Source organism: Urtica dioica, chromosome 10 (assembly GCF_054948205.1).
Source record: "Urtica dioica subsp. dioica isolate 48M chromosome 10, U.dioica_male_clone48M_v1_H2, whole genome shotgun sequence".
Classification (NCBI taxonomy): Eukaryota; Viridiplantae; Streptophyta; class Magnoliopsida; order Rosales; family Urticaceae; genus Urtica; species Urtica dioica.
In genome coordinates, this window is record NC_142765.1 from 682,031 (window position 1) to 705,222 (window position 23,192).

General features: G+C 34.7%; 2 protein-coding genes across 22 annotated transcripts; one reads left to right on the forward strand and one right to left on the reverse strand.

The window, feature by feature from the left end:
- Positions 1–253: 253 nt before the first annotated feature.
- On the reverse strand, positions 254–9,314 carry LOC149382825 (serine carboxypeptidase-like 40). The gene is made up of 5 exons (XM_089628837.1): positions 9,309–9,314; positions 3,645–4,017; positions 2,395–2,502; positions 2,010–2,284; positions 254–1,635 (listed from the first exon to the last, which is right to left on the reverse strand). The coding sequence occupies exons 1-5, from the start codon at positions 9,312–9,314 to the stop codon at positions 1,609–1,611; spliced, it is 789 nt and encodes a 262-aa protein (XP_089484963.1). The 3' UTR covers positions 254–1,608.
- Positions 9,315–13,100: 3,786 nt separating this feature from the next.
- On the forward strand, positions 13,101–23,181 carry LOC149382826 (putative disease resistance RPP13-like protein 1). 21 transcript variants are annotated; one of them, XM_089628608.1, is made up of 20 exons: positions 13,101–13,298; positions 13,729–13,803; positions 13,928–17,123; positions 17,257–17,343; positions 17,830–18,065; positions 18,177–18,242; positions 18,778–18,929; positions 19,127–19,289; positions 19,395–19,560; positions 19,786–20,348; positions 20,444–20,489; positions 20,978–21,123; positions 21,230–21,311; positions 21,392–21,499; positions 21,692–21,828; positions 21,960–22,045; positions 22,402–22,488; positions 22,585–22,702; positions 22,819–22,871; positions 22,945–23,181. In XM_089628608.1, exon 3 carries the CDS (start codon positions 13,963–13,965, stop codon positions 17,116–17,118), a length of 3,156 nt encoding a protein of 1,051 aa, XP_089484734.1. In that variant the 5' UTR covers positions 13,101–13,298; positions 13,729–13,803; positions 13,928–13,962; the 3' UTR covers positions 17,119–17,123; positions 17,257–17,343; positions 17,830–18,065; positions 18,177–18,242; positions 18,778–18,929; positions 19,127–19,289; positions 19,395–19,560; positions 19,786–20,348; positions 20,444–20,489; positions 20,978–21,123; positions 21,230–21,311; positions 21,392–21,499; positions 21,692–21,828; positions 21,960–22,045; positions 22,402–22,488; positions 22,585–22,702; positions 22,819–22,871; positions 22,945–23,181. The 21 variants fall into 21 exon arrangements, with proteins under 21 accessions (XP_089484734.1, XP_089484736.1, XP_089484732.1 ...); XM_089628610.1 differs by having other exon boundaries at positions 21,408–21,499; XM_089628606.1 differs by having other exon boundaries at positions 21,395–21,499; positions 22,945–23,180.
- Positions 23,182–23,192: the final 11 nt, after the last annotated feature.

The window sequence follows — 23,192 nt, forward strand, 5'->3', positions numbered from 1 at the left end:
ATGAATACTTTCTACGAGCCAACGCAAGAACGTAGAGAGTTTCATCCTCCATGTGGAGAGTCCCCTCCTCAACCACATAGACAGACTCCTCCTACTCCGCCTCCTCCACGTAGAGAGTCCCCTCATTCCGCTCTTCCTCCTCGTCTACTTTCCCATTCCGCTCCTCCTCTTCCTCATCCAAGTAGCGATGAGCAAGTGCTGGATATCAATTCCCATGTGACACTCCAGCTTCATAGATTATACGCTAGCAAATTGGTCTTGCAAAAACAATTGTAATTGAATTATACTCATGAGTTTGCATGCCATAAACAAACATTGTACGTTTCGGACAAAGTATTCGTCTAAAGAATGTCTCCATGTAGTTTGTCCGGGAGAGCATTGTAAATGGAGTGTTCGAGCAATTAGAATTTTTTAGGATTAAAAGGTAATTATTAGTTTTTCATAATACAATAATTGTTAGTTTACATGTCTACAAACTACAACAACTGTAGACATGCAAGTCTACAGTTGACATAAATTATAGACTTGCAAGTCTATAATTGACAACAATTATAGATATTATAAGTACACAGTTACTCCAACTGTAGACGTCTATATCTATAATTGATGTTAATTGTAGACTTATAAATCTACAGTTTATGACAGTTTTTATTACAATTATACATATAAATCGAAAGTAATTCTCAATTCTGAATTTTCTTATTCAGGTTTGAGAGTGAACATATTTTTCCTATAAATGAAAGACAAGGATATCATCCTCAAACCACATCCGAAGTAGTGAGAGAGGTTGTGAAGCACAAGTGCATAGATCCTTCAATCTTGACTCCAAGACATGAGCATTAGTTTTCCACCGCCGCATAAGTGGTAGGGTGATTTCTGAGACTTTTTGACAAAGCTTCAGACTAGTCAGCAAAGGTAGGCACTCATAGGCCCATACTTGAAGCGGGTAGACAAAACCCGAGAAGTTGATTTTCTGCTTTGACTCGACCTTGGAGGCCATCTTCAGAACATACTTCCGCGCATGTCCGTGGAAGACATTCCAAGCCACGATCCCCAATTGATGGTTGTTGAATTGATCCAAGTCCTCCACAAGCACTGCCCAAGACATGTTTTGGATCGGGGTGTGAGCTGGAGCGGTGAGGAGAATGTTTGTGAGAAAGTGAAGCAGTAACAACTTCACTCGCTTTGAGTGTTCTCCCAAGACTTGCTTTTATTGAGCATCGACGTCAACATCCTGCGATTCTTCACAACGCCTCCAAGGAAGATTTCCTTGTACAAACTACCGTCCACATCGGTTGAATAATCACAGTGATTGTAATCATCAATGTAGCGAAGACCAGTAATCTCAACGAACTGCTTTGCTGTAAAAGCTCTTGGTTCCCTACCAATCACTATGTAGAGCGCGTCATCTGAATCGACCCCATCAAAATCACCCACCCTCATCATTAGGCGATTAATAATCTTAGATGATTTGGTGATTTTTGGATGATCAAGGAATTGGCCGAAACATGACGCGCTAAACAGCTCCTTCTCCTCAGGAGACATGGCCATGGTCTCCTCAAACTTGTCCAATGCGCCGAAGAAGCTGAAATTATGGTCCACAATCTCTTATTCGGGGACAAATCTCACAAATCCCTGCATATGTCAAGAAAAAAACATGAAACTCTACACAAACAATCCTCATATCACCAGAATTATATTTATACAAATAGTCCTCATACAAAAAACAGTCTACAATTTCTGGAATTGTAGACATTTATGTCTACAATTCTTGTGACTGTAGCCATTTATGTCTACAGTTCATATAAATGGTTACATTCACAAGAATTGTAGACATAAAAGTAGACATATAAATCCAAGTAGAGACTTATGAGTTTGTACTTACCTAAGAAAATTCATAACTACCTCACATGGGAATGGGATACTAACTAGCTAGCTAGCCCCACTGAAACGTGACAATTTTTTTTTATCATTTTTTATTATATAAAATAAAAATATACAATACTTACTAGAATTCCTTTGAGGTTGACTATTGTCTTGTTGGCTCTCTTGTTGTGGTGGAGAATCGTGTGTGCAAGTTGAGGCACATAATGGCCTGCATAGCTCTCACCGGATATGTAGAAATCCCTATTTTTATACTCTGGAAATCTCTCCAACCATTTCACAATAAATATGTAATTATCCTCAGCTGTTCTTCCATCGCCACTGGTTTTATAATCTGATGAAGTGTTTGAGTATGAAAATCCAACCCCAGCTGGGGACTCCAAGAACAACACATTTGCAGCTATAACAAAAAATATAAAAAAAAAAAAAATTAATTTAATTTAATTAATTAAAGTAGGAAATAAAAATTATAGGTTAAAATTTAGTCATTTATAATTAAATAATAATTACCGAAATTCCACGAGTATTTGTTCGTATAGAGCGATTTTCCGTCGCTGTGGACGCGGAACGGACCCAATTCTTGCATTGCTCCGTAGGCCAGAGATGAACAACCAGGTCCTGATAAAAAAAAAACATATCATCATAAAATAATAATAATAATAATGGAATTTTTATGTAACAAAATAATGTGAAGTCACGCATACAAATGTGGGTGAGCTAAAGCTGGAATATTGTTGGGGATGTCTAACCTTATGGGCGTGTATAATAAACTACATGTTTTTTTATGTCTATCATTTATCTTTTCAATTTTTTTAAATTATTTCGCGTTCTCTGGTTTTTTTTTATTTATGTTACTGGTAAATTGGTAATAAACAAAGATAATATAATAATAATAATAATGCAGCAGTTACAAAGTGCACGCCAAAAAAATCCTCAAAGGGAGAGAAATTTGGGATTTGAATCCGCAAAAGTTGTTGGTACTTTATGATGCATGTTTATTTTATAATGGTAATTAGCAATGAGATCGCTCTATATACTAATCAATGACCTACAAATTATCCGTAGTTTGAAAAAAGTATATATTTTATTTATAATGAAAAAGTACTGTACTATACTAATATAGTTGACGCGGTAGATTAATGATGTATCATGAAATTCATACAATGTTGTGAAAGAAAAGCAAACTAAATCAAATCCAAATTCCATTTGTTTTAGTACCCCACTGAAAGCAGAAGAAAATTATATATTTAATAATTAAATTGCATGCCATCACCATCCATTGGCCACCGTCATATAAATGTGTATATATATTGAATTTCTTCCTAACTTTACAAAACTATATATTAAATAAATACATACATAAAATACATCTCGCGAACACAACACAAGAAAATGACTACGGGGTGTGTGAGTGAAGGGGAAAAAAAAGACGAAGATAACAATCTAGCTAATATTTTCAAGAATTTATTCTTTGAAACAATAATGTATTTTATATTACTACATTTTTATTACTTTTTTTTTTACAAAAATTACATTCTCTCGTCTCATATATAAACAAATTGTCCCCACATTCTCTCTAACTACGCAACAAAAAACAAATGCCAACAAAATACACCACACAGAAATACAAAAAATAATTGAAAAATTATTATAATTTGAAATGAGATTCATCATAATCGCAATACTGACTAGAAACATGTGTATTTCAAAACATATTATAAATAAATAAATAAAATGAATGAAAAATAAATAAATAGTACCTCCATTAAGCCAAAGAAGAAGAGGCAAAGACTGAGGATTATACTGAGCCTCGGTGAAATAATAATACATCGAACGACCTGCCGTTTTGTCGACAGTGACGTAACCGCCGTATTGAGAGAACCTCACCAAAGGCTGACCTGGCAATCTCCCAATCCTGTCGCTCTCCTTCGTACCGTCGTTTATCTCTTTCCCCGCGAGAATCGAGTCAACGTCGCCGTTGACCCGGTCGGATTTCGAGGCGTCGAAGAGGGTCGTATCGACTCCGGCGACGCGCTTAGAGTTTGCCTTCGTGAGGTGGAAAAGAGAGTTCTCTTGTTGCCTCTTGCCATGGATTTGACTGGTCAAAAGAGAGAGAACAGTGACGAGGAGAAACTAGGTGGAAGAGAGCGTTCTCTTTACAGTGCTATTACTTTGCTACGACGTAACATTTTTTTTTTTTTTGCAGAAGAATGAAATGAAGAGAAGAAGAGAAATGGGTTTGGTTTTTGATTGGTTGTAAGTTTTTGTTTATTTGGTAGAGGGTTGGTTTGGTTATATATGCGTGAGATTTTTTTTTTTTTTTTTTTTTGTAGAATTAATATTTTAAGTGAAAGTAGTTTTTTTTTATAAAATAATAATAATTTGTTGGGTATTGAGGTAGTTTTTGTTTATTTTCTACAACTTAGTTGTCACCAATCATGTTATGCCATGCCATGTGATGTGAGTTTGCTTTTAGGATAAGTATTTATAAATAAATAAATAAATAAAAGGAGTTCATGTATATATATGGTACTAAACCATGGTAAAATTACTATCAAAAGTAAAATATTATTTTGGAAATATCAAAATTAGTCCGATTACCGTGCAGGTCAAATCTGTACAACCCCGTGGAGTTTGGAAGTTTGTTATAAAGCGAAAATAGTTCTTAATTAATATAGACGGATCTACAACTTAATTAATTCAGTTATTTCATTCTTATCGAGTATAGATTGAAAAAGAATCCCACTTGCTTAAGTTGGAAAGTTCTATCCTTTCTAAAATTTCAACAGGTTGTTCTTCATTTTGTTATTTTTAAAATTTTTAATTCAGTTATATTTTTAAATAGGTATGGTCAATTAACTTAAGACAATTTTAAAAAAATGAATATTAACATTAATTACTGAAGTGAGTTGGTATTTTTTTTCTTTCTTTTTTACATGGGGTGAGTTGGTATTGAATTAGTTGTGACGTGCCTAATTGGAGAGAGAGAGAGAGAGAGAGAGAGAGAGAGAGAGAGAGAGAGAGAGAGAGGTGAAATCAGTTTGGGTGAAATTGATGAGAATTTTGTAAATTTAGAAATGGATATCTGAATTATTAGAAAAGAATCAACGACAAGAAAGTAACATGCTAACGTATTTGCTAAAGTTACGTACTTGATTTGGATGGAAATCAGATTTTGGAAATCGATTAGTTATTTGTTATCTTTTTCCTACTTTGAAGGAATTGTTACCAAAGTGAATTTATTTAAAGAATATTGTGTAGTCATAACTCATAATTGATTCACCTATAGTTTACGCACAAAAAAAAATACGATTCACCTATATATTTCCCTTGATACCCATACATGTCATCACATAAAAAGAATATCCATTTTATTTTATATATGGACTTTTCACATAAATATACTTATATGCAATAAATTGAGGTTAATGAAAAAAGGTAAAATTTCATAACTAACTTAAAACATGGGTCATTTTTCATATTTCACTCATATTTTCAAAACATTTCACTAGTAATCGTTTCTTTTTTTCGGACAAAAATACTCTTATGTTTCATTCAAATAATATGTAACGCTACATATTGTCGATTACGTCTAGCTAGGACACCTTTTGATCCGTGCCCAAAGAAAATAATCATATCTTAGGTCTATGATGTAAATCCAAATAATGAAATAAAAAATCACACTTATCCAACATTCGGTCGTATAGAAGTCAGATCTCATATATTATTAAAACATAAAAACAAGAGAAAAATAAATAAAATAAAAATAAAATACACATATCCATTGTCAATCAACAGTGAAGACAATGGTGGCGATGACTACGACTATGAACAGCAAAGAACAATCACGAAGAGAACAATCACAAAGAGTCTAGAAGCTCATGTTGATGACAAACTCAACAATATCCGATGAAGACACGAAGAAACAAAAAACATTTTCTACATTTAAAAAAATATGAATTTTTTTGAATTTCATCGTAAATTATCTAATTCATTTAATTAATTGTAATACATCGTAATTCATTGAATTCAAATTATAAAAACAAAAATTAATTAAGGAGAAACACAACACTAAAAGGCGTTGGTGTTACCCTTAAATGTATTCATCTCATGACATCCGAATAAATCATGAAATTTAATATGTTCTCCAATAAAATTAAGGATGTATAAAATAATCCAAAAATATGAAGGAATAGAAACATATGAGTACGAAATATGAATGTAGTTATTAAATGTTTTAAGTGGAAATGAGCATAAGATGTGAGAAATTTAGATAGGTAAAATATATTGAGAATAAAAAAAGAGTTGCAAACTCATATATATAGAGATTTGCAACTAATTAGGTCACTTTAAATATGTGATTTTAGATCTAGCCTACGTTTGACAATTTTTAGGCATATAGCCAAATGGCTTATGTGACAATAATTGAGGTCTGATTTGCCCTTATTTATTAACAAATTAGTCACTTTCTCTCTCCTATTTTTTTCAAATAATTTTTTTGCATTAAAACTTCAAAAATTTGTATCTCTCTCATACAAACTCGAAATCGAGTGATTTCAGATCCTACGAATTCGTGGCGTTGAAATCTTCAAAAATAGACCCATTGTGTTTGATGAAAATTTACGTTTAATGCATCATATTTACGTTTCCATTTATTTTTTTTATAATTTCAAAAAATTTCAGTTATTTCCATATTTAAGGTAGTAACGTGATTTTTCTACATCTATGGTATTAAACATGATTTTTCATCAAACACAATGGATGTATTTTTGAAGATCTCAGCGTCACGTATCCGTAAGATTTGGAATCACTCAATTTCGAGTTCATATGAGATAGATATGATTTTTTTGAAGTTTTTATGTAAAAAAAAAAGTGTAGGAAAAAAGTAGGAGAGAGAAAATTACGAATTTGTTAATAAATAAAGGCAAATCAGAATTTATTATTGCCACATAAACCTGTTGATTATTTCTCTAAAAATTGTGAAACGTATGCTAAAAACAAATTTCATAGTTTCATTTTGGCTATTTTGCTACACTGCCATATATAAAATAAAATAAAAAATTCACAAGTGCGATGGAAAAATGGCCTCAACTAGTAGCAATTTTGACCAAAATACTAGTAATTATGTTTTTGGACATTTTTACTAGTAACTATAGACTTATATATCTACAATTGTTGTTAATTGTAGACTTGTAAGTTTACACTTTATTACAACTATATATTTTTATGTTTACAGTTACTAGTATAAGTGTCCTAAAATATAGTTGTTACCATTTTTGTCTAAATTATCAAAATTATTATAGTTGAGACCATTTTCCTAGTGTGACGGTGTGAATTCTATTGATGGACGGCGCTGCAAATAATAGTTGGAGTGATATATTATATTCTCTGAATAATAGTTCCACATTTTAAAGATAATGAATAAATAATTAAATAATAATTATAATGTGTAACAAAGTTAAGGCGAATATATATTAATTATAGATAGCAGAGTGGTCCTCCCTAACACATAAAAGAGTCATTTTTACCTTTATTTTTTAATATCACATAGAATCAAGGGGAATCAACTTAGAAAGCATAATACAAGCATTTACAGTCTCTCTCTCTCTCTCTCTCTCTCTCTCTCTCTCTCTCACTGTTGTGGAATGTCATTTTATACTTCACAATTTGAGCACATCAATTTCACCCACGAAATAGTTGCTTTGCTATTTTGCTGTAAACCATTTTTTTTATATTGGATGTTACTTTCGATCAAGAAAACCACTACTTTGATCATTGAAAAGGTGAGAATGACTTTAGTGAACTTTGGCAACAACAACAAAAAAAAAAAAAAGTTAAAATATAGGGGGGGACCTAATTGGGAAAAAAAATGCAGAGCTTTTTGGACTTGATTTGGGAATTGTGGTGACATTAGGCTGTAACAATGGGTTTCTTTGTCTGATTCAGTTAGATAGTGGTTATATGGAATATATAATTAACTTTTTATATGACTCATTGCATTCAAATATGCATGTTTCTCTTATTTATGATGAGGTGGCTGTCTTCTGATAATGAGTCTGATAACAATATAGTGGTATAATTGGAATATTGGAATGTTGGAATGTTGTCATGATAAATTGGCTATTTTTTTGGTATGGATGATATTATTTTAGCTTATTTTCGTGTATTTGTTGTACATCCTTGTCATTATTTTGTATTTATCGTTGTTGTCTGTGTATTATTATCATCTTCTTAATAATTTTTTTTTGGGTAAAAAATATATGATGTTTATTTATTTGTTTTTCATATTCAATATTTATGCTTTACAATCTTCGTGTTCTCATTATGAAATATTATGCATTTGATAAAGTTGAAAGAGATAAGTTTGGTAAAGAAAATAAACTAAAATTTACAAAAATAAAGTTAGTAGTTTATAAATTAACAAAAATTAACACACATTAACTATGAACTGTTTCCATTCTACCGAACTAAAAATTCAAAAAAACTTAAGAAAAATTCAAAAAATACATCAACAGATATAGAACATAATCATCTCAAAAACCCAGGAAAAAAAATGCAATATGAGATTAAAAAATTTTGGTTTATTGTAAAAAAAATTAGACTAATAATTGTTTTCCACTTTTACATGTCTGATTCTATGTTTATTGATATAATCAATTTTTATTTTATTTTCTATATTATATTTGCAGATTACGTTTCATTACTGCATTCCAAATATTTCAAATTTCAATCTCAAGCACCTATTATAGATTTCTTAATTCACGAAGTTGACTTTTTTAAATGGGTTGGTTGAAACGTTGGCTAGTGTTTAGTTTTTCTTATTTAAACCACATAAGGGTATATTCGATATTTCATAGTCGTAAATTTCAGTAAATGGCTAGATTACAAAATTTACCAAACGTGGGCTAGATCTTAAAAACCACGTTTCAAAATGGCTACGTTGCTAGTTTGCCCAAAATTAAATTCTTTAAAATAAATTGAACAATGAGGTTGGTTAATCTTTTCAAATAATATATACCGCTAAATATTGTCGATTACATCTAGGAGACCTTTTGATCCGTGCCCAAAGAAAATAATCATATCTTAGATCTATGATGTAAATCCAAATAATGAAATTAAAAATCACACTTATCAAAGATTCGGTCGTATAGAAGTCAGATATCATATATTATTAAAATATAAAAACAAGAGAAAATAAATAAAATAAAAATAAAATTACACATATCCATTGTCAATCAATCAACAGTGAAGACAATGGTGGCGATGACTACGACTATGAACACCAAAGAACAATCACGAAGAGTCCAGAAGCTCATGTTGATGACAAACTCGACAATATCCGATGAAGGCATGAAGAAATAAAATAAGTATTCATTTAAAAAATATTAATTTCATAAGAGAATGGAGTTATAAAAACAGCACACATCCATTTTGCATACCTGAACTCGACAACATGGCCTGCGATCTCCGCAAGTTCAAAGCATTTAGTCTTGTTGCTTTTTTTTTTTAAGAGCGATGCGGCTATTTTGTCATTTTAAAGTTTGGATTTGAAAGAATAGCCCAACTTTATAAAATTGAGGAAAAATAACCCAAAATTTTAAAACCTCCAAAATTACCCTCACATCGCTAAGCACTCCAAAGAAAATCGCACTTGCCTTCCTCCCAGAGAAGACTTTGCAAACGAATACGATTTCGCTTTCGATGCTTCAGTTCGCCGCCGAGGTCAAGCTCTCCGACGCCAAAATTCTAGACGGAGTTACAAAAGGAGGCGATGATTGTTTGGAGTTTCGGTCGGACTGTGGTGGCTTTTGACAGATCGGAAGAGGTTTTTGCCAACGGAGGGTTTCACCTTCGTGGCGTCAATGCGAAGCTTATGATTTGTTGCTGCCGTCGACATCGATCTCTGTCGTCGATCTCCGATGTGGTAGCCACAATTTGGGAATTGAGGTCGGAGAGAGGGATTTCTAGGGTTAGACGGTCTCTAGATCACCATCGGAGATTGAAAGTCGGCATCACCACTGCCATCAGTATCTTCTTCTTCTTCTTCTTTTTTTCTTTTTTCTGGTTCATCGAAAAATGGATTAAATTTTTTGAAAGCATGAGGCGCGCTTAAATTTTTTGAATTTAATTGGTATACAGAAAGTGGAGTGGATTGAAATTTTGGACTCTTAAATTAATTATTTTCAAAATAATTAAGGGTATATTAATATGTTTACATTATAAGTGGTTAAAACGCACTAATTTATGAAATTTTGACTATTTTGCTAAACACTTAATTTGAATGGGATACTTTGTACCAAAAAAAAAAAAATCTTTTTTTAAATTATCTAAGGACGTCTTAACATAGTTATCATCATACGTTGACTTTGATATATAAAATTAGATAACTATGAATGAAAAAAAAAATGATATTATTTGAAAATATGTATTATATATATGGAACCTCGTAACGCTGGCTTTCAGTTTCGTATGAGTGAATTAGTAGGTTAGTAAACAAATTTATACATCTTTGAAGCAATCTTTGGTGTTCAAAATCAGAGAAAGGTACATGAAAATCGTGTAAAAAGGCCACTTTGGAATCTTATTAGTTACTCTATGAATACTGTCATATCATACTTTGATTCTACATCTTTTGTGAAATAGAGAAACCTTGATCTGTGTAAGTGATAGAAATGGTTGAGTTGGTTGGAGGAGCGTTGCTTTATTCTTTTCTACAAGTTTGGAATCTCATCTTTCATTCAACTCTCGTGTTACAACTTTGCTCACTATTTACAACTGTCGTGTTTTTTTTTTGTTTTTTTTTTTTATTTTGTTACAGAATTCAAGAAATCATCTTCTGTGGAACAACGTAGTCTCCTTGTGAGTTTGTTTGTTTTTTTTTGTTTTTTTTTTTTTTCTATATATTGTATATAGTTCTATAATTCTTTTATTTTTATTTTTATTGTTATGGTAGTTTGCTAATTAAAGGCAACTTTGGACTAAAATTAATCAGTCTATAATTACGAACTTACCTTTTTTTTTAGGAAAGTATTGTCTTATTTTGATTCTATACCTTTTGTAATATAGTGAAATCTTGATATGTGGAAGTGATAGAAATGGCTTGGTTGGAGGAGCGTTGCTTTCTTCTTTTCTACAAGTATTGTTTGGAATCTCTGTTTACAACTTTTATTTAAAATAAGGATAAATTAGGTGAAAATTAGAAAATGAGATATATATGAAAGGTAAAGGTATTCATGGAATTATCATCATCATCTAACGGTGTATTTGCGTAACTATTTCTATAATATTTATAATCAAACCACTACTACAAATTAACATATTGCGTACAGAAGGGTATTAGGTGCGACATGTCGCACCTAATAGTTATTGTATTTTTAACCATGTGTATATCTATCTATTCTATAAAGAACCCTTTGTCTTCGTGCATCTTTTTTGCTTTCACACTGGGCTCATACAATAACCAACCTACGCTTTTCCACCGTGGAATTTTTTTTTTTTTTTTTAATTCCATATGTGAATGAAGATAATTAGAACCTCGTCTTTGGCAAGGTTCGACTTCCCGGGGGTTCAGACCGTGTTCCGGTCGGGATCCCGTGAACCGGAGGGGACCGGGACGGGACTTGTAGAAACTGGTCCCGTGAACCAAACCCGGTCGAATCCCGGTCCAACCGGACCGGAATCCCCGGACCGGGTGCCGTTTTTTTTTAAATAATTTGTTAACCCTCATCTCCTGAAGAAGAAATCAGTGCATCCCGTCCATATCGGATCCCGTTTTGTCTCTTCATCATTTGCTCAAATCCCGGCCAGATCCCGCGAATTCCTTCATATCTGGTCTGCGTCCCGCCGGATCCCGCCCAGCCGAAACCATTTTTGTCCAGATCCCGGGGAACCCGAGAGGTATCATCCGAGTTTTTCATTTTTTAGGATTTTTTTTCAATTTTTACTTATAAATTGATGATTATTGTGATGAAATTGTTAAATTTTAATTAATTTCGAGATTAGTTGATTGTCATGATGAAGTTGAATTAAAATGTTGATTACAATTAATTTGATGATTATTGTGGTGGTTATGTTGATTTTTGTCATATGAATTGATGATTATTGTGATGATATTGTAGAATTTTAATTAATTTCGAGATTATTTGATTATTGTCATGATGATGGTCTTGAAATGTTGAATTAATCTTCATTAGATTATGAATTGATGATTATTGTCATGATTAAGTTGAATTACTTGAAATGTTGATTAAAATGAATTTGATAATTATTGTGATGGTTATATTGAATTGAAATTAATTTGATGATTGTTATGGTGATTTGTGAATATGTGGAATTGAAATGATTATGATTATGATTATGATTATGAAGTATGGCGTCCGACCCGGCATACAAGTATTGCGAGCCCGTCGAAGGATGACCGAATGCAAGCAAATGCAAATTTTGCGGGTACATCATTAGCGGTGGTGGAATCACTCGTGTGAAAAATCACTTGGCAAACATAGAGAAGACAAAAAGTGTGAAGATGTGCGACAAGGTTCCTCATGAAGTACAGGAGGAAATGCAAGAGTTACTCTACGTACGCTCTCAAAAGAAGAAGGAACGTGAGAGTTTGTGTGAGTCTATGCCAGCTGACCTTCAAAAAAGTCTAGGGGACTCTGACGAAGAAATAGACGAAGGTCCCGGTGAATCTTCGGGGTCCTCTGATCCAAGAAGATCGCACTCCGGGATCAAGAGGTTGGCCAAAGCCGTCGACCGATCTTCATTCACGAGTGACGAGACATTCAAGGCACTCCACGTATAATTAATTACTAAATAGTTTGCTTTATATTTTGTCGTACGTGTTGTAATCAAGGTTTGACTTTATGGTACTTTATGTTGAATTTTATCTTGGTTTGAACTTTGTGTTTTATATTTTGTCGTACGTGTTGTAATCAAAGTAATTTAGTTTTGCAGAATATGAAAACTTTGAAAACTATTTTTATTATTTTAAAATATTGGTCTGAATATCTCTCGGGTTCCTACATTTTTATCGGGTTCCTCTCCGGTAAACGGTTTCCTACCGGTACCGGTTTCCTTTTTTTGTCTGAATCCCCCTCGGGTTCCTCTCCGGTAAGCGGTATCCCCTAAAATTGAGGTCCCGGTACGGTAACGGTACGGCGATCCTTGATCTTTGATCTTTGGATCTCTACATATGACAGTGACAGCACACCCCAATGAATTATAGTTTCCGCGTGAAAGGGAAAAAAGACAAAAAAGCAAAGAAAAATCAACGCTCATAATTTCCAATAGCCTGCTGTTATTGACTACATCAACTGCGATACTTTGCTCACAATTTCACTACTCTAATATTTTTGTGTGCGTTTGGAGAATTCAACAAATCATCTTCTGCAGAACAAGAACAACGTCATCTTCTTGTAAGTTTTTTGTTTTTGTTTTTTTATAGTTCTATAAATTTGTATTTATTGCTATGCTAGGTCGTTAAAAGTGCAACTTTGGAATCAAATTAGTTACTTTGATTCAGAGACTAAACTAAAAACCGAGTTGAGGAGGCTAAAATAAAGTTTTTTTTTAGATGATGTGCAGTAATAGAGTAATAATTTTTTGCTTTCCCAGTGCCCACTAGCTATATGATAAGACGCCCATGAACATTTGTTTCCTTGTGATAGGAAAAGTAAAAAAAAAAAAAAAAAGAGCCAACGCTTCTAATATTGATAATCAAACCCCCATGCAACGCTATACTTTGATTCTTTACATATTGCTATAGAAACTTGTTAAGAAGACAACTTTGGATTCAAAGTAATTACTGAATGCATACTGTCTTACTTTAATTCTATATTTGGTTAGGTGTCAAATAGAGCAACCCTTTATCTTTTGGCGAGATCAAGAAATCATCTTCTACAGAGGAACGTTGTTTTCCTGGTTAGTTTTTTTTTTATTATTTTTATTTTTTAATTGGCTACGATAAATTGTGGGGAAGCAACAGTATAACTGGATTAATTACTTTTCGAATGGTCTTACTCTAACTCTATATCATTTTTGGTAGATAAGAGAGGATCTTAACCTGTGTAAGTGATAGAGATGGCTGATCTGCTGGTTGGAGGAGCTTTTCTCTCTGCTTTTCTTCAAGTTTTGTTCGACAGGTTGGCTCCGAAAGAGATCCCCAAATTGTTCCATGGAAAGAAACCGGTTGTTGATGTCTTAGGTGATCTGAGGAACGTCTTGAGGTCAGTGACAAAGCTGGTCGACGATGCAGAGGAGAAGTTGATCACAGACAAGAATATCGGGGAGTGGTTGGATGAGCTCAAAGACATGGTCTATCGCGCTGATGACTTGGTTGCTACCATCGCCAGCGAAGCACAGAGGCTTGAGCTGGAACCTCATCAACCTTCAAGTTCCAGTATCCTAACTGATTTGTTCGGTACTACTGGATTTGATGATATGGTCAAGAAAGAAGCTATCGAGATCCGTGATAGTATCAAGTATCTTTTAGACCAAAAGGATGGTCTTGGTCTGCGAGAAGGTTTTGGCGAAATACCTCCCTCTCAAAGGCCACCCATTCTGTTGGCTGAAGAATCTAGCATTTACGGAAGGAAAGGTGACAAAGAGGCTATCATTGACTTGTTGCTCTCCAGCGATGATAGTGAGGAAAAATTATCTATCATTCCGATTGTCGGGATGGGTGGTATCGGCAAAACTACCATTGCCCAGCTCGTTTATAACAATAATAAGGTCAAGGATCATTTTGATCTTAGAGCGTGGGTGACAATATCAGATGATTTTGGCGTCTCTAAGATTACAAAGCTAATCTTGGAAAAGGTCACGTCACAAAATTGTCAATCTGATGAGCCGTTTGAGATTCAACAGAAGTTGAAAGATTCCTTGAGAGGGAAGAAATTTCTCCTGGTTCTCGATGACGTTTGGAATGAGGATTATCTTCTCTGGGACGGTTTGAGGAGCTCTTTCGAATCTGGAGCGGAAGGAAGTAAGATCATTGTGACAACACGAAGCAAAAAAGTTGCCTCTCTTATGGCAATTGGAAAAACTACTATGTATCAGTTAGCTGATTTGTCGGCCGAAGAGTCTTGGCTGTTGTTTTCACGGCATGCTTTTATAAACAACGAAGACGCTCATGCACATCAAGATTTGCAAGCGATTGGAAGAGAGATCGTGAAGAAGTGCAAAGGTCTTCCCTTAGCTATAAAATCTCTTGGCGGTCTATTACGATCCGAACGAAATCCAAGGAAATGGGAAAACATACTCAAAAGTGATGCGTGGAATAAGTTGTATAGTGAAGAAAAGAACATCCTTCCCGCTTTATGGTTGAGTTATCGCCGCATGCCAACACATCTAAAACGCTGTTTCTCTTATTGCGCCATGTTTCCGAAAGACTACGAGTTTGAGAGAGGCACAATAATCTTGTTGTGGATGGCTGAAGGATTTTTGGAGAGTGATGAGAAAGCTATGACGATGGAGGAAGTTGGAGAAGACTACTTTGAAGATCTTGTATCGAGGTCGTTGTTTCAGAAGTCAAGTAGTCAAGATAACTCGATTTTCCTCATGCACGACCTTGTTCACGATTTGGCCATGTTTGTATCCCGTGGATTTTGTTTCAGGCTGGATGAGAGCGATGACTTGCATAGCATTCCAAGGCATACTCGTCATTTATCATATAGCAAGAAGTTTAAAGATTTTGAGCGTATATGTGATACCAAGTCTTGGCGCACATTTATTATATCAGAAAAATTATTTCACGGTTTATACTCGCCTCCCGAATCCTCCATTTGGACATCAGGAAGATGCTTAAGAGTTCTTGGTTTACGTGGTTCAGAAATCAGATCAATCTCTTGTTCAATCAATGATTTGATACATTTGAGGTACTTGGACTTGTCCTACTCTAATATTACAGAATTACCTGCTTCAATATGTAGTTTGTACAACTTGCAAACCTTACTACTGTCGAAGTGTAGTAATCTTACAGCGTTGCCCAAAAACATGGAAAGGCTTGTCAATTTGCGGCATCTGGATATTTTTGGAACATCTATAGAAGAAATGAACTTCCAAGTAAAAAATATGAAGTCTTTGCTGACGTTGAGTAAAATAGTTGTTGGCGATGGAGAAGATACAGGGGTTAATATGAAAGAAGTGAAACAACTTCAACCTTTCGTGGGAAGACTTGAAATTTTGGGTATTGAAAATGTGGGTGATGCAAATGAGGCTTTGGAGCCTGATTTGAAGAATAAGAAGCGCATTACGGATCTGACTTTGGGATGGAGTGAAGAATCTGCCGACGATGCAAATAGTTCGCAGAGAGAGAGACAAATATTGGAATCACTTCGGCCTCATACAAACGTGAGTATTCTCATAATCGAGTATTACAGAGGCACGACATTTCCAGATTGGGTGGGACACGATTCATTTTCCAACATCATAGAGATCAAGCTACAGAGTTGTAAAAGCTGTTTCATTTTGCCTCCGCTGGGACAATTGCCATGCCTCAAAGAGCTTGAAATATCTGGGTTTGATAGCGTGGTGAGTGTGGGTGATGAGTTGTACGGTGGCAGCAGTACTAGTGGCACCTCTTTCAGATCCTTAGAGACATTAATAATACGGTATATGCCACAGTGGAAGGAGTGGTCATTTGGTGGAGATGGCACACTAGTTTTCCCCAGGCTGACGAAACTAGTGTTATGGGGATGTCCAGAGTTGAAGATGAGCTTACCAAACACGTCGGATGCTTGTCATGTACACCCCGACTCTCTCTCTAAACTAGAACTTCTTTACATAGGGTATTGCGAAAAGCTTTTGGAGTGTGATCTACGCAGACTCCCATCATTGAAAGACTTGTTCATCAGTGGTTGGGAAGGGGATTCGTTTCCTGGTGATGGAATATTGCTCCCCATCACTCTGGTTATGATTCAGATCGGGAGTAGTGGGAATCTGTTGGCCCTAAACGGCGAGGCCTTTCAACAACTCACAAACCTTAAGGAGTTGACCATTAAGGGGTGCCCTCTGCTTCAGTGTTTGCCCGAACAAGGCTTGCCCGCTTCTCTCTCTGTTTTAAGAATCGTGGGATGCCCTCAGCCTCAGTGTTTGCCCGAACAAGGCTTGCCCGCTTCTCTCTCTGTTTTAAGAATCGATGGATGCCATCCATTGTTGAAGCAACGGTGTGAGAAAGATAAAGGCCAAGATTGGCATAAGATTGCCCACATCCCTGGAGTCTTTATTGATACATAAAAAAGGTAAACTATTCTTTTATTATTATTTTTTGAATTTTTCTGATAAATTATGTGCATGCTACTCTTACTACTACTGACGCTCCCTTACCATTTCAATTTTTATTAAACTCAAGTGTTGGTTATGATTCGTACACAGACTTCGTTGTCCCTTTGCATAGTGTTATGGTTCTTGAGGTCAACCTTCGAGCACGTGATGTCGACGATCCTCATCATTAACGATAAGGTTTGTGCAATTGATTTTGAACTCTTATTATTAAATTTGACGTGCTTGGTCTGGGAATTGAAGGATGGGAATGGTAAAATGTTAGATTTGCGAGCATAAGAACTGTGTTTATAAATTGGGTATCTTTCTGTATATAGTGATTATTTTAATTGGACTCGTCAATTGACGTTTTTGGAATCAAGTATGGGTTGGTTTTACAGTTTACTTGAGTATTTTTTTTTATTGAATTGATTGATTTGGGTTTTGAAGTGAAGGATTGACATTAAAGAAACATTTGTGTAAGACCATTTTGAACATAGATATTTATTTTACAAGGAAATTTTCGAATTAATTTGTAAGTATAGTGAACTATTAGGCGTGGACAGAAGAAAAGAAACTTATGGTTTTGTATGGTGTTTTCTCTTAGTTAGAAATCGTTGAAGGGAAGTAAATATATCTACATATCGTAATGAAAGTGCTGATGTTGTTTTCTTTGTGAACAAGCAGTTTCGCGAGAATGGGTATGCAAAAAAAAAAAAAAAGCTTTTTAACTATCTGGGTCATTTTTAATCATCCCCGATTCGATCGCGCTTCAGAAAGACCGCAAGGTGTTCGACGATATGCCGCGCAGGAAAACCGACTCTTTTGCCACTCCCATCCGAGCCGTGTCTGAGTCAGACATTTCGATGAAGGTTACAATTTCGAGTTGGGCCTCTTTTTTCGAATTGGCCTGGCCGAGCTGGGTAAACTATTCTTGTATTATTATTTTTTTTTAATTTTTATGATAAATTATGTGCATGCTACTTACTATTAATACTGACGCCTCCCTTACCATTTAAATTTTGTTCGTAAAGAGGTCAACCAGTACTTGGAGAACGTTCGAGCACGTGGTGTCGATGATTCTCATGATTAACGATAAGGTTTGTGGAATCGATTTTGAATTATTATTATTAAATTTGACATGCTTGGTCTGGGAATTGAAGGACGGGAATGGTAAAATGCTAGGTTTGAGAACTTAAGAACTGGATTTACTATTACGACTACTCTGATTTTATTATTTATTGGGTACTTCTGTATACAGTGATTTTTAGAATTGGACTCGTCAATTGACGTTTTTGGAATCAAGTATGGGTTGGGGTTTTACTTCAGTGTTTCTTTTGTGGAATTGCTTGATTTTGGTTTTGAAGTTCAGGCTCCATATAAAGCTGAGAAACTAAATGAGTGTGGAATTGATTTGAATTGTGATTCTCGAATTTGAAGTGCTTGATCTAGGAATTGAAGGACTGGGATCGTAAAACGTTAGGTTTGAGAGCTTAAGAATTGGGTCTATTGTTATGACCATTGTGCTTTTACTTGGGTTTCTTTTGTTAAGACTTATTTTTGAATTGGACTTGGCAATTGACATTTTTGAAATTGTTTGTCTTGCGGAATTGATTGATTTTGGTTTTTTTGAAGCTTTGCGTCTTAAGATGTGGCTCAGTCTTCAATCGTTGGGTCTGTGGAAATCAAGTCAATCGAGGACGGTGTTTGCAAAACAAAGCTCTTTTGATACCATTGAAGCAACGGTGTGAGAAAGATAAATGGCAAGCTAAATCATTTAGTGACAGGTAAAAGTATTCCTTTTTCTTTTTGCATTCTCTGATAAGATTTGTACATGGTATTATTACCACATTCATCATGTATATGTACTGGCGCATCCTTTTTTCCATTTTCTATATATTTTACTGCTAATTTTTTTATAATAATTTATTTTAAGTAGATGTTTTACAAAAAAATGTGTGCTTGATTGGTTGGCTATTTGTAGATACTCAGTGCATGGCCTCAGACTCACCAACTATTAATTTTAATATCTGCCTCAGCAAGAAATTATTAGTCAAGGAGGCCGTAATTCAAGTCAAGGAATTAATGTTGAATATATCATTTGATCATTTGGAGCAAGAATGGTGTAATTTGACTACTATTCATAGGTGAGGACAAGCATTCAAATATCTCAACAATTTAATGACTTGGTATCTAAATGGAAAATATATTTTCTATTCTATTGTTCACTGTTTGTCTATGGTGATAATCAGGTAGTTGGATCCAATACTTGTTGATTGAAGAAAGCTATCAAGATTGAAACTTTTGTGCAGATATTGAAACAAGATAATTAATTGTGTACGGATTGTAATCATAATGTCTCAAGCTTCACGGAATGCCATGTCCGCGTGGACGTGATCCTATACCGAGCTCTATTAGGTACGTGAACTTCTAATATGTTAGCTCAGAAAATTACTAAAAAAAGCTCTTAAAATTGATAAGAGTTTAATCCTTCAAATATGCTTGAATTAGTGAAGTTTTTGAGAAATCTAATGGAAGAGTTTTTTAAGGTAGTTTTCTCATTTTGAATTATTAGATGGTAATAATTTCTTTAGTGTGTGTGTGTGTGTGTGTGTATAATGAATGAATTTATACTGTTTCTAGACATGAAAAAGGGAAACTCTTTGCGCAACTGGTTGACTTGCTGCAATTTTATGAAGGTTTCGAAATCAACGATCATGCTGGGACACAGTTGACTGATGATGAGGTGTTACAGTCTCATTATGATCACATGCAATCTTTCCAATTACTTGCTTTTAAGAATCCGTAAGAATGCAATTTCCAGTTGAAGTTATGGTATCATTTTTTGAGAAGCAACAATCTCAAAAAGAATCCGTAAATGCACTTCCACTCTATCCAAATGAACTAATTATGTGGGACGAAAGCGTTGTACCTAGCATCAATTACTCCGGAGAAGGTTGTCTAGCGCTTCCAAAACTCAACTTACAGTTCTTAACTCTTCATGATTATCTTCTCAGAAATTTCAACCTATTTCGTCTTGAATCGACGTACGAGATTCGGGAAGATATTCAAGAAGCCGTTCCTCATCTTCTTGCCTGTATCAACAACGAGGGAGACCATTGTTGAAGCAACGGTGTGAGAAAGATAAAGGCCAAGATTGGCATAAGATTGCACATCCCTGAAATCAAAGTTCAATCTGATTAAAGGTAAATTATTAAATGCCTTAACATCTGATTAAATGCCTTAACATTTAATTTTTTTTTTTATTAAACACTAATGACTAACGATAAGATATTCGCAGTATATGGAGAGCCCTCGTGCCCATGATTCTCTTGACTAAATATAAGGTTTGTGGAATCGATTTGAATTGTGATTCTCGAATTTGGAGTGTTTGCTCTAGGAATTGAAGGACTGCGATAGTAAAACGTTAGGTTTAAGAGCTTAGAAACTGGGTTTACTGTTACGACCATTGTACTTTTACCTAGGTTTCTTTTGTAAAGACTGATTTTTGAATTGGACTCGGCAATTGAAATTTTCGAAATTGTTTCTCTTGCGGAATTCATTGATTTTGGTTTTCTGAAGTTCAGGTTCTGTAGTTGCTGAGAAACTAGCATAATGTTTTAGGTTGTGAAGTGGCGGATCAAAATTTGAAAATCATTTGAGTGTACGACCATTTAGATCATAGATCTTTATTTTACAAGGAACTTTTTTGAATTGTGAGTAAAGTGAATTATTAAGACAGAAGAAAAGAAACTTATGGTGTTTTGTATGGTTTTCTATGAGTTAGAAATCATTAGAGGGAAGTGCTGATTTTGTTTTCTTTGTGAACAAGCAGTTTTGTGAGAATGGGTATGCTTTCCCACCATTGTTGCAAAAAATAAGGTCTTTTGTATCGTAATATCTGGCTCATCTTCAACATGTGCTTAGTTTCTCCGACCCGATTGCGATCGCTTTTCTGACAGGTTTAAGTACTAATCAAAGGTGAGGAAAATCATTCAAATATCTCATCTTGAATGATGTGTTCTAAATGGAAAATATATTTTCTCCTTTTTAATTCCATTGTCCACTCTTTATCTTTGGCGATCAGGTAGTTGGATCCAAAACTTGTTGATTGAAGAAAGCTGTTGAGAGTGAAACTTTTCATCCGAATATTGCAAGAAAATAATTGTGTACGTGGACTACCCTCGTGGATTTGTAATTAATCATAATGTCTAGTGCTTCAGAGAATGCCATCAACTTAATTCTGAAGCAGGTCATTTACCCAGCTCTATGCTGACGCGGCAATAATGGAATCATAGTTCTAATCATTCTCTCGGGCCCGGAAATATATTGCTTCAACCGTCATTATTCTTTGAAGGTGAAATGACATTTTATTTTGCTTTTTGTTTTTCTGATAAAAATATGTACATGGTATTATTACTACATTGATTTTACATTAATGCTGTGGTCCTTGACTCACCGTGTCCTTTTTATTCATTGCTGCGATCTCTTCTCAAATTACTGTCTTATTTTTAAAGAATTGTCTTCTTTGATGGTTAGCTATTTGTAGGAACAGACATGGTAATGATTGTGTACGGCTTCATTATGGTCAGAGACTGTCATCAAGTTGACGCTCAGCACTGTCGTTTTATATGGTCTATTCTATGAACATTTACATACCATAGCCTTTGCTCTTTTGGATCACAGGTAAAGTACATTGGCTTATTTAAAACAAGTTGTAACTCGAGACTCTGAGCATACTAAAGGAGGGAAAAACAGTTAAACGGTTAAGCCTGTTAACCGCGAGTTTTTAATTTTTATTTTTATTTTTTATAAAGCATCACGGTTAACTCAGAAGAACTAGAAGAAAGAAAGCTGTCGAGTTTCATGCCCGGCGTTGCTGCAATGGCACCAAGATGATTGTGTATGCCTTCTTCTTCTTTTTTTTAATTTTTGTTTTCATGGCCGATGAACATATATACATGACTCTGAACACATAGTGTATTAAACTTATTTGTATTGTTACTTGCCTCAAGAATCCCTGCTCACATCAAGAACGAACTTAAGAATGTTTTTTCTTATATTGATATACAGAAATATTTTTATTTCAAGGAAACTCAAATTCAGCTGAGATTTTCATATGTGTGTGGTATTTGAACTCTTTATCTTTCTCTTGGATGAAATATGAGCTTGAATTTGTACAACTTACATATCTTGTTATTGTCCTTGTGTTAAAATTTCTCTTTTGGGCTTCTAATCATTCTGTATTTTATGCAAAAGATCTCTCCAAAGGAGGCAGTTCAATGACTCTTCATCCATCTGTGCTTCACACTCCTCTCACTGGCTCACAAAATCCACTCTCCAAAGGTGCAAATATATCAATTTAAGTAACTCATTCGTATCACATCTGGCATGTCCTAGAGATCTTCATTTCGGCTTTGTGTTTAAACGGGTAATTTGCAGAGGATTTGTAAGATTTGCCAACTAATCAGAAGTGGTTGAGAGGTTTTGGACACAAGAGAATGAAGATATGTGCCGATTGAAGTTTGGACAAATGGTAATGAGGTTCAACATTGTGAAGGTACTGTGTGTTAAATGTCTTAAATGGTAATAAACAGATCTAGTTGATATTTCAGCTTCAACTAAAGAAACAATATTTTTTTGGATGCTGATTGTGTACGGCTTAATCCTGTCAAGATTGCCACGTGGATGTTGTCATCAGTGGTTACGATATGACAGAGCTCTATGGGGTATGTAGGCTTTGTGTATTCTTGCTGATTTAGATAATTCCATTCACTCTTACATATCTCTGGTCATGATCAGTAACGTCACTCAGTTGGAGCCAGAAGCGGATCGGAACGGAACTGATGGAAGAAAGCTGTCGAGATTCAAACTTCCGGATCTCTTGCATAATAGGAGAGTACAACCCACGCAAGAAGCAAATTAACAGGGAAGAGCAAATTAAGAGGAAGAGCAAGAGAGAGTCGTTGTGTTGTTGTTTATTTTTCATACGATTGTCGTTTTGTTACCCATTTATGTATCATCACCGTTCATATCCAAATTAACAGCCT